The 12,867-nt window shown below is 37.2% G+C and overlaps 1 protein-coding gene across 1 annotated transcript in view; it reads right to left on the reverse strand.

The window, feature by feature from the left end:
* Positions 1-12,867, reverse strand: part of CNTN5 (contactin 5) — a 1,550,500-nt gene that overhangs the window by 1,181,670 nt on the left and 355,963 nt on the right. Inside the window, exon 2 of the mRNA XM_061143613.1 lies at positions 344-482. Within this exon, the coding sequence (XP_060999596.1) occupies positions 344-423 (80 nt within the window). The 5' untranslated portion in view covers positions 424-482. The remainder of the gene's footprint in view (positions 1-343; positions 483-12,867) is intronic.

Consider the following 12,867-nt stretch of genomic DNA (forward strand, 5'->3'; position numbering starts at 1 on the left):
CACAATATTTATGTACTTACCAGGCTCATATCAAATGAAAATTTTAATAAAAACAAAATATTTTACTATTCTCACTTCAGTATTTTACTATAATATTTGTAGAGTGTTTGTGTTTACTAATACAACTAAGTTTTTTTTTTTTTTTTTCAATTTAAAATAAAAGTTATCTCAAGTTAAAAAAAATCTTTAAAATATTGAGTTGCTGTTAAGGAATTCCATAAATGGCACACACAAGCTTTATATTATTTTTATATTATTTTATATTATTTTATTAAATTATTGCATTTTTTCCTTCAACATTCCTTTAAATTTCAAAGGCATATTAATAAAAGATAAACTGTACCTTCTCTCTGAAAACAGGGCCCCGATTATAAACTTCAGAAAGGAACTGGTTCTGTACAGATATCCTTTTGCCACAGTCATCCAAGAAATTATGCTTAGTAGATCCTGAGTGACACTAAAGAGCAATCCTTTAAGGTCACCTGTTAAGAAAATATATCTGCTATTACGGTTACAAATATTTTTTTTAACTTTCCACTATTTGAACAAAATCTACTTTTCTTACTAAATATTTTATATAATTGTTCAATTTAGCTATTCAGAAAATGACTATGCTACTTACCAGTATCAACAGATGTTTATAATTTGTCTAAATACTGTATATTTACTGAGCTGTTACATCACCAGATTTAATTTTTCCTTTATAATTTGTATTTACTAAGAAACAGAAAAGAATATCAAAGCTAAATTTTCATGGATTTCAAAAGCTTCAAGAAGACTGGAGTGGGTTGCCATTTCCTACTCCAGGGGATCTTCCTGCCTCAAGGATCGAACTCTGGTCTCCTGAATCTTCTGCACTGGCAGGCTGATTATTAACCACTAGTGCCACCTGGGAAGCCCTTAACAATGTATACAGACATCAAATCATCACGATGTACACTGTAAATATCTTACAACTTTATATGTCAATTACATCTCAATAAAACTGAAATAAAAAATGGCACATTAATTAATCCTTGTATTTCAGATTTGGGGAAGATTTTATAATAATTCTGTATAGTTTCTAGCATTCACATTATTAAGCTGTTTTAGTTTTCCATTTATTTAGGGGATTTACAATATTTATTACTCTTAAAAGCTTGTGACTTTCATTTTTAAATATGTTTGAAAATTATGTAAGTGTATGTAATTGCTGGTATTCCTCTCCTTGAAGAATTTTCCACAGTTTATTGTGATCCACACAGTCAAAGGCTTCAGTATAATCAATAAAGCAGAAGTAGATGATTTCTTGGAACTCTCCTGCTTTTTTGATGATCCAACGGATGTTGGCAATTAGATCTCTGGTTCCTCTACCTTTTCTAAATCCAGCTTGAACATCTGGAAGTACAAGGTTCACGTACTGTTGAAGCCTGGCTTGGAGAATTTTGAGCATTACTTTACTAACATGTGAGATGATGCAATTATGCAGTAGTTTGAGCATTCTTTGACATTGCCTTTCTTTGGGATTGGAATGAAAAGTGACCTTTTCCAGTCCTGTGGCCACTGCTGAGTTTTCCAAATTTGCTGGAATAGAGAGTGCAGCACTTAAAAAGCATCTTCTTTTAGGATTTGGAATAGCTCAACTGGAATTCCATCACCTCCACTAGCTCTGTTCATAGTCATGCTTCCCTAAGCCAACTTGACTTCACATTCCAGGATGTCTGGCTCTGGGTGAGTAATCACACCATCATGGTTATCTGCGTCATGAAGATCATTTTTGTATAGTTCTTCTGTGTATTCTTGCCACCTGTTCTTAATATATTCTGCTTCTGTTAGGTCCATACCATTTCTGTCTTTATTGTGCCCATGTTTGCATGAAATGTTCCCTTCAGTTCAGTTCAGTCTTGTCCAACTCTTTGCAACCCCATGGACTGCACCACAGCAGGCCTCCTTATCCATCACCACTTTCCAGAGTTTACTCAAACTCATGCCCATTCAGTCGGTGATGCCATCCAACAATCTCATCCTCTGCCACCCCCTTTTTCTCCCTCATTCAGTCTTTCCCAGCATCAGGGTCTTTTCAAATGAGTAAGTTCTTCACATCAGGTGACCAAAGTATTGGATTTTCAGATTCAACATCAGTCCTTCCAATGAACACTTAGGACTGATCTCCTTTAAGATGGACTGGTTGGATCTCCTTGCAGTCCTAGGGACCCTCAAGAGTCTTCTCCAACACTACAGTTCAAAAGCGTCAACTATTCGGTGCTCAGCTTTCTTTAGAGCCCAACTCTTGCATCCATACAAGACTACTGGAAAACCCATAGCTTTGATTAGATTGACCTTTGCTGGCAAAGTAATGTCTAGCTTTAAGCAAACTCTTTCACACTCCACTTTCAGTTTCATTAAGAGGCTCTTTACTTCTTCTTCACTTTCTGCCATAAGGGTAGTGTCATCTGCATATCTGAGTTTATCAATATTTCTCCCAGCAACCTTGATTCCAGCTTGTGCTTCATCCAGCCCAGCATTTCTCATGATGTACTCTGCATAGAAATTAAATAAGCAGGGGACAACATACAGCCTTGACATACTCCTTTTCCTATTTGGAATCAGTCTGTTGTTCCTTGTCCAGATCTAACTGTTGCTTCCTGACCTGCATACAGATTTCTCAAGAGGCAGGTCAGGTGGTTTGGTATTCCAATCTCTTTCAGAATTTTCCACAGTTTATTGTGATCCACATAGTCAAAGGCTTTGGCATAGTCAGTCAATAAAGCAGAAATATATATTTTTCTGGAACTTGCTTGACTTTTCAATGATTCAGCGGATGTTGGCAATAATTAACACTGCTGTATGCTATATAAGAAAGGTGTTATGAGAATAAATCACAAGCTTTTTTATTGCAATGAAATATTTTCTAATATTTCCTTTTTTTTCTATAGATGATAAATTTTCATTAAGCTTAAGGTGATAATCATTGATAACCATGTATGTAAGCCAAATCATTATGCTGAACACAAACTTATACAAACATCTAAATAATATCTCTATAAAACTGTAAGAAAAATATAATGCCATTCATTAATGATTTATTCCATATTTAAAAGAGAACTAATTTCATTTAACATATTTCTTCTCATTAAATTATCATTTACTTTATCTCATTGTTAATTTGTAAATTAACCCATTGATTTTCCTTTCTTCAAATATTGTTGCCACTGAAAGCAAAGAATAAAAATATTGACTCTTTCCAGAATGAATTAGGTTCTATTACTTCATTTGTGAAAAACAGAGAGAGACTTGGAGTGATTCCAGTAGTACACTGAGACAACTCACTTGCAATAGCCAATTTATAAATATTAAGAAAGTTTTTAAGGTACCATTAATATTCAATTCAACCTACATGGGGATATTTAAACCCAGAATCAGCAAACACTATAAATTTGTATTTTTAAAACGTACTCATTTGTTTGTTTTACCAGCATATCACTGCTAATCACCACCTCAAAGTGTGAAACCAGAGCACATCTTAATTAGCATGTAAAGACTATCATCTCTTAGAGGCAGAGGGCAAAAAATTGAGGCTCAGGTCCATGAGTTAATTATAAAAGTAGCTGAGCTCCAGAAAGATGAATTTGCATATCTAACAAGTCTGTTGCCCCAGGGTCAGAGTTTTGATTGGGAAGGAGTGAGATGCTGAGATTCATAATAGGGACATCTAGCTAAACCACTCAGAAATACTGAATCCCATATACCCTCTGGGCCTCCTGATGTGGTCTACCCCTTTTAGGTAAAGATGTAGATGTTTGTGTGCTCAGTCACTCAGTCATGTCTGGGTCTTTGCGACCACGAGGACTGTAGCCCACCAGGTTCCTCTGTCCATGGAATATTCCAGGCAAGAATAATGGAGTGGCTTTCCATTGCATTCTCCATTAGATCTTCCCAACCCAAGGATCAAACCATCTTGCATTCCTACACTAGCAGGCAGATTCTGTACACTATGCCACCTGGAAAGCCCTGAAAGATGTAGACACCACACCCCAAATCAGACATGATCAGAACCAGAGAGTGTTAAAGTGAATTGGATCAATGGTTCCCATTGTTATGTGTCTGCCTGCATGCCACCTTTCTTGTAGTCCGTCTGTTTTTTCCATGCAACGTTATTCAAGATCTGTGTCAGAGGAGGCTGCCCTGACTTTCATGATTGGATCAACAGTGTTTTCACTTAGTTTTGTGTCTTCAGAGCCTCCTGTGACCAGCTGACCAAGACGGAGAAAGGCCAAGAGTGGGTCAGGGACAGATCTGATTTGTGTGTACCTCCTGAAAATGAGCTATATTATGGCAAGCTGATTCTTGAGGATATTCATGGTAGTAATTCTTTCAAAGAACAGTAGACCTGGTCATTAAATGTGTGTTTAAAGAGAAGCAGGTTAAAGTAAGAATATATGAATGGGCCATGGATAGGAATTGGGCTAACATGAAAAGTGACTATGGGTAATAGCAAATCCAAGATTTGGAGTTAGCAACATGGAGATCCAGAAGAACCAAGAGCATAGTCCCTGCTGAAGGCCAGCCTGCTCCAGACCCAAGAAGAACCAATGTTTCAGTTCAAGTCTGTGGGCAGGAGAAAACTGATGTTCTAACTGAAGGCAGGTGGGCAAAGGAATTCCCTCTTAATGAAAATTAGACTGTTTGCTTTATTCAGGCCTTCAGTTCCCTGGATGTGACTCATCTACATTAGGGAGTGCAATCTGCTATACTTAGCCAAAGGATTCAAATATCAATCTTCTTCAGCAACACACTCACAGTAACACCTAGAAAAATGTTTGACCAAATGTCTCTGCAAACACTGTCCCAGTAAAGTAGACAACAAAACACTAAGTATCACATTTTCTTAGCCCCACATCCTCCTTTCACTTTTCCGTATTTCACTTTACCCAATACAATCGCATTCCTCAAAAGAGGTATCTATGACTGTCTTCATTTTCACACCTCACATTCATTCTTTTTTCCATTAATATCTCCCTTCATTCCCAATATTCCATTTTGCTTTTTGGAACTTTATCTTATTCCCCATCACACTCTTAAGTGTGCATTTCATCAAAATTCATTCCTGGCCTTCAATCTTTATAATCTCTTCTGAGGTAATCCTTGATTTCATTACATCACCTAAACAAAAACAAATGCCAAATTTATAACCTTCTTTTTTTCTCTTGGATTTTTCAAACTCATGATAAAATTAACATATCTAACATTTAAACCAGGGACAATGTTTGTGTCCCTTCATCTGTTTGTTCAATGCTTGCTTCCCTGTCAACCCTTAACAACAACCATATCACCTTCCAGCATTCTCTATCTCAGTGAATGATTTCATCATCTTTCCATCTTGCAAAAGCCACAAACATTAAGGTTTTCTCAGATATTTCATTCTTTCTCAACCATGAATTCAGTAGTTTATCAAATCATGTTTACTTGATCCCTATATATTTCAGAACTTTGTCTTCTCTATTTCTATTACCATCCCTTTAAATGAACATGTTTTCTGCATTTGCTATTGAGTCAGCCTCCCTGCATTTCACTGTGTATTCACTTTAAAATATTTTTCATGAGACATACAGATGGCCAAAAAGCACATGAAAAAATTGATCAACATAACTAATTATCAGAGAAGTACAAATCAAAACTACAATGGATGTGAGAGACAATAAAGAAAGCTGAGCGCCGAAGAATTGATGCTTTTGAACTGTCGTGTTGGAGAAGACTCTTGAGAGTCTCTTGGACTGCAAGGAGATCATGCCAGTCAATCCTAAAGGAAACCAGTCCCAAATATTCATTGGAAGGACTGATCCTGAAGCTGAAGCCCCAATACTTTGGCCACCTGATGCGAATAACTGACTCATTGGAAAAGACCCTATTGCTGGGAAAGATTGAAGGCAGGAGAGGTAGGGGACAACAGAGGATGAGATGGTGGAATGGCTTCACCAACTTGATGGACATGAGTTTGGGGAAGCTCTGGGAGTTGCTGATGGACAGGGAAACCTGGTGTGCTGCAGTCCATGGGGTCATAAATAGTTGGACATGACTGAGTGACTGAACTGAACTGAATCACCTCACACCAGTTAGTATGGCCATCATCAAACTGTCCACACACAGTAAACCCTCCTGCACCACTGGTAGGTATGTAAATTGGTATAACCACTATGGAGAACAGTATGGGGCTCTATATAAAACTAAAATAGACTTACTGTATGATCTAGCAATCCCAGTTCTGGGCATATATCTAGAGAAAACCATAATCCTAAGAGATACATACACTTCAGCATTCACTACAGAACTATTTACAATAGCCAAGACACGGCAGCAACCCAAATGCCCATCTACAGAGGAATGGATAAAGAAGATGTGGTGCATATATACAGTGAGATATTGTATATTCAGCAATAAAAGAGTGAAATAGTGCCACTGGGGGCTTCCCTAGGGACTCAGTGGTAAAGAATCCACCTGCAATGCAAGCAACACAGGAGACATGTTTGATCCCTGGGTCAGGATGATCCCCTGGAGAGGAGTGTGGCAACCCACTCCAGTATGCTTTCCTGGAGAACCCCATGGAGACAGGATCCTGGTGGGCTACAGTTCATAGGGTCACAGAGTCAGACAGGACTGGAGTGAGTGAGTATACATATGCACAAATGGAACTAGAACTTATCATACTAAGTAAGTCAGAGAGAGACTTATATATGTCACTCATACGTGGAATCTAATTTAAAAAATGATACAAATTAATTTATTTTTAAAACAGAAAAAGACCTACAGTTATCAAAAACAAACGTATGGTTACCGAAGGGGAAATGTGGGAGGAGGGATAAATCAGGAGCTTAGAATGAATATACATACACTACTATGTACAGATCAATGACCAGCATGGCATACTCTACATCACAGAGAACGCTACTCAGCATTCTGTGATAACCTATATAAGAAAAGAATCTTAGAAAAGAATGGATATGCGTCTATACTCAGCTCATTCACTTTGTCGTACACCTGAAAGTAACAAAACACTGTAAAGCAGCTATACTCCAACAAAATCTTAAAAAACACCATGAAATATTCTTCATTCTGTAGCCAGAATGATAGTTAAACTGAAAATCAGATAAGTGGCTGAGTTTTTTTTTTTAATTTATATATTTTTGTTTTTATTTATTTTTATTTTTTGTTTTTGTAATTTATATGCATAACATTTGTTTCCTCTGTGTGTATATAATTTTCTTATTATGTTCTATTCATTGTGCTAGTTTTAAATGTGAACAAAATAAAGACCTGTCCTTGAGTGGATCCAGTGAGATAGCAAGACTGGTGAAGAGCCCGTTTCAGTCAGTGCTGTTTGGTTAAGATCTGTAACAGAGGTCAGCCTGGCACTGAAAAATCACAGGAAGGTGCCCAGTCCATTGTTGAGCATTCAGGGAAGGCTTTTAGGAGGAGGTGACTTTCATGCTGAAGATGACAGTTGAACATGGATAGGTACAGTTGTGGCTAGGGATATGAGTTGCATTATTTAGTTAGGGATCTTGTTTGCTGCATTAAGTAACTTAGAATTGTCTCCCAGGTAGTTATGAGGACTAGAAAATATTTTACTGAAAAACTATCAATGGTGATGCAGTTTTGAATACTTACACACACATTAAGTATCACAAACACTTCCAATATTATAGGTCATTTAAGCTTCAACATGGTTTTACCAATGTCAAATCTTTTTTTTTTTCTTTTCCCAGAGGCCCACAGCACACAGACGGTTACAGAGTGAGTAAATGCCAGAATCCAGAAAATCACAAATCAATCCTTTTTTTTTTTTTTTTCTGTAAATAAGTTACAGAATTCTGTCATTAGTAAATAGACTTCATGGATCTAACACTGTAAAAACTGCCCAGATATTTATTTAAAGCCAAATACTCTTATTTGTCTCTTCAACGATATTTAAAACCTTAACTTTTAAGTGTTGGTTATACTGTAGTGAAGCATTTAGGAAATATAGTCAATTTTTAATGATACCAGGTGGATCATCCTAATTTCAGATTAACTACATCCCACTGACACGATTTCTTCCCCACCCTGCTGCCACCTGTCTGATACCAAACTCACTCAGCTGTGGACACTGACAGCTGGTTCTTCAGAGGGGAGTGGGGCAAGCAGGCGTCAGGTGAAAATGACTCATTAGCAATGAAATGGAAAAAATGTGCAGACTTCCCCACAGACATTTTGGATGAAGCGTAGTTTTTTTTTTTTCCCAAGGCTTCTCTCTCTGTGTCTGTTTGAAAGCTAATTGCAAAATGATAGTAATAATGTATTTAACTTTATAAAGGTTTTGAAGTTACTATGATGTGATGCCTTCAGATTTAATTTATTTATATTTCCTCAAAACCAGTTGAGGTTTCCATTTGGATATAAATCCTAAAGGCTGAAAGATAAATACGCTGATGTTTTGGCTTTCTGTGCATGTTCAAGGTTACTGCCTTAGAAAGAACCCTGAGACAGGGAGTTAGCACACTGAATTCTAGTCATTCATTAACTACACAAAACCACGTAGTTCTCTTAACTCCCCTGGACATCAGATTGTACGTGAAGAAAAGAGACCTAAATGAGCACAGTGATTAAATTATGCTTAATTATAGATATTTATGTCTCCTGTTTCCTTGGAATTCTCTGGTGGCTCCAATAGTAAAGAGTCCGCCTGTAATGCAGGAGACCCAGGTTCAATCCCTGGGTTGGGGAGATCCCCTGGAGAAGGGAATGGCAACCCACTCCAACATTCTGGCCTGGAGAATTCCATGGACAGAGAAGCCTGGTGGGCTACAGTACATGGGGTCGCAAACAGTTGGTCACAACTGAGTGACTAACACTTCACTTCCCTTTCTTGTTATTTACTTGAAGTTATTAATAGATTACTTATTCCTATCAAATATCTATTATATTTTTGGATTTTATACTATTTAAAGATCTTTTCTTTGGGTATATGAAATAGTAACAAAGACAAAGTTTTATGCCTGAATCTTCAAACTGGAGTTTTCAGAAAAGCGCAAAAACAGATCAGTTTTCATGAAATTAAAAATACAGACTTATTATAAAAATGTCTCTATGCTACAAAGCATTAATGATTGAAACATTTATAGAAAAATTTTAGTGTGAGTTAATAGTTGTACAATGTCTCCTAAAGGCACTTCAAACTATGGAAAGTTAATAATGTTTAGCTAAAAAAATTTTCCCATTTCTAAGACCAAAATGGTTGCAACACTAAAATGATAAGAAATTAAGCTGAACACACAAAAAAGAGTTCTCAGTGCACAGTGACTTCCTAATAGTAATGTGTGCCTTTTAGGACCTTGGTTCTGGAGAATATGTCCAAATGTTAGCGACACACTGGTGTGCAAAAAAAAAAAAAAATATATATATATATATATATATATATATATATGAAAACAATAAGAGAGATTGGTAGAGCTTCAAAATAAAGATTTTCTAAACCCATGTTCACCTTTTATCACCTGAATTCCGTTCTCACACATGTTCATGCATCTTCAGACCTTCTCATTTCCCAATAGCCTGAAGCTTGGGCATTAGCAGCAACCACTAGAAGCCATACTCTCACCTCTGTTCCTATTAGTTAAGAATACCATCCAGCTTCAAAAAAACTAGAATATTTCTCCTTTAGTCGCTTTTGCTTTCTCAGTGAGGGGGTCAAAAGGGTTGCCTACAGCCAGTAACTAAGCACAGAATTGGTTGCTGAAATATTCTATTTCACAAAACCATGAACTCCCAGACTAGCCTTGTTACTGCTTTTTGTCAGACACTTACCACACACGTCTTCTACCTTGAAAAACTTGTATCTCCCCTAAGTCCAATGTCATGAAACAGAACTGTTTTTCAGACTCTGCAGCAAAAATCTTCACAAAGGGGACAGCAGGCTGAAGTCAGTTTTTATAGACTTTATTCTCCTAGGGCGCTGAGAATCTGTGAGAGCAACTAAAGCTGAAAAAGGTCTTCCGTGCCTTTCTAACACCGGCGCTGCAGCTGTTAGCACTTCTGGTGTCAAGGTACAAATGTCATGAAGGTACTGTCAGTAAAGTAACACCCGTAAAAAACAGCCTGGCAGTCTGGCTGGCCGCCAGCGCCCGTAATCATCTTGTTATATGCTGCTCGGAGCCGGACTTCTGTTATCACCATTCCCTCCGATAGCTCTTAATTGAAGCAAAGGGATTTGCCTCACATCAATAGACTGAAAGGGTATTTCTGAACTCTTTAAAAGTGTAATTTCAAAGCTGAAAGCTAACTGAGGTGCTTAAAATATTATGGTTCAGCTTTCTGTAATTCATAAATTGTGTGTCACGGGAGGAAACAGCTTGAATAAAAACGTGTTCCCCAATTCCCCAACTAGAGTCTTCTGTGGAGAGAGTACAATTGAAAACTTCTTCAAACAGATGAAAGATATACAACACATGATGCTTATTTTGAAACTCTGTGAGTTCTAATTGGGGAAAAAAAAAAATCAATGAAGAGATTTCTTAGACTTTGAGAGATTCTAGAGTTTATTACAAGAATGTATAAAGGATCTTACCATACTCCTGAGACTCTTCTCACCTGATTTGGGTACAATGCCAGAGTGGGAAGAGAGGCAGTGCGTGAGGCCTCTCCCCAGGGGTAGGACTCCAGGGACTGGCATATAGACAAATTGCTCGACATCATAGGTTACTTGACGATTTGCAATTATCATCAACTTTACTCTTAGATATGGTAATTTACTAAACTCTTTGTCAGCAATCACAGAAAGATGCTCTTGGCCTCGGAGCTAAGCCTGTGGACACTTTTGCTGGAGACATCTGGCACCACAGCACATAATCAGAAAATAAGAATAACCCCTCTAGAAAGAAATAGCTTATATTGCCTTTATCTTCCAATTAACAGGGCAAGTGTCACAGGCATTCCTTTCCCAAGACTATATCTCATATACATATCTCATACATATCTCATATGTATAACACACATATGCACATTCCCATGAGATACAAATCTCTAACTTTTGTATCATTCTATCAAAACTGCTTGACTGACATTATAATATTCATTCAATTAAAAGTAATTATGGAAAAATTCACTGGCTTATGGTATATTTTCAATTAATGCAGTCCTCTTCGCTCTAATTATCAAAATCAGTGCCCTATTTTTGTGATTTATCTTCCAAACTTCTAAGTATCTAACTGATACACCCATATGGATTTCTTATAGATCCCTTCCAGGTGGTGTTAGTGATAAATAACCTGCCTGACCATGCAGGGACGTAAGATACTCGGGTTCAAATCCTGGGTTGGGTAGACCCCCAAGAGGAGGGCATGGCAACCCACTCCTGTATTCTAGCCTGGAGCATCCCATGGACAGAGGAGCCTGGCAGGCTATGGTCCACAGGGTCACAAAGAGTCGAACACAACTGAAGCAATGTAGCACACAGCATGCAAACTTATTATTTTCTTATCTCCCCATAACTTTTACTTCTCATTGTTACCCACTTTTCCTATGACTTTTCATGCATGCAATTCCATGGCAAAAAAAAAAAAAAACAAAATAAAATATAAAGCACCTTTTTTCCTTGACACTTTTTTTTAACCCAACTAATAACTGACTATGCATTTATAAAAGGTGCCAAATCTGGACTCTTTTTTTATCCTCAATACTAAAATTCAGCCTGGAGGTTTTCTAACCTGGACAATAGCAGTAGCCTCTTGACATTTTCTTCCCATCCCTCTTTCTCTTACTACCTCAATGCATCTTGTCCTTTAAAACCTGTTTGCTTCCTTATGAACAAATCTACAATGCTGCACTTACAAACAGAGGCATCTGTGAACTTTCCTTTGCCAAAAAATAATGCTCAAATCCTTAGCCTGTGGCTATTTACCGTCTATTTTTTCCAGCTTCATTATTTGATAGTATCCCTATGCTCATGGAACTACTCACCAGACCAACGCTTTCATTTTTCCATGATGCAAGATGGACTCTTTGCTCTGCTTGAAATAGACATCATCTTCCCCACTCTTTAGTACCTCGTTACTCAAAGTACGGTCTGCAGAACAGCAACATCAGCATTGCCTGGGAGACTGTTAGAAATGCAGAATCTCAGGACCATGCCAGGCTACTGAATCAGAAACCTCCATTTCACAAAACTTCACTTTGTATTATACACAATAAACACTCTCTTCCATGAAGCCACTCCTTATCATTCCACTACATTTTCACATCCTACCATGGTGAACATCCTAAAGCCTGCTGGATATTTTAATGACACTCAGACACTCCTTCCCCTCATCTTTTTCCTCCTCTCATTTTTCATTTTCTCCTCCTCTTTCCTCTTTTCTTCTTTTCCTACTCCCCTTCACTTCCTATTGTTAATAGCAGCAACAGTAGTAGTTGTTGCATTAATATACACCTCTGGCTGAGGGTCAAGTTATCTCTTAGAATTTTTTCTTCCAACCTGAATCTTCTTCCAATGTTGCTCCAGTGTAAGTTGAGTTTTTCTTTTTTTTTCCCAGAAATTAAATATTATTTTGCAGTTTGATGATAAAAGTAAAACTAGTCTTTACAAAGATTGCTACTACTGAGCCAGTGAAAGTAGTTATATGGAATGAGATGCTATATTTCTAACTATACATGGTATGATATAGCCATATTCATATAACAAATGAAACAATTCAAAATTTTTCATGTGGTAGAATAAAAGTGTATACTCTTTCTACCAAACTATATCTGAATATTTGTATAAAGTCTGCATTCTTTAGAAGAGCAATTGCAGATTGCTAAAATATTTTTACTTGCTTAAATATGCTATAAAACACACAATGGGAAGCTATGGAAGTG

Source organism: Dama dama, chromosome 1 (assembly GCF_033118175.1).
Source record: "Dama dama isolate Ldn47 chromosome 1, ASM3311817v1, whole genome shotgun sequence".
NCBI lineage: Eukaryota > Metazoa > Chordata > Mammalia > Artiodactyla > Cervidae > Dama > Dama dama.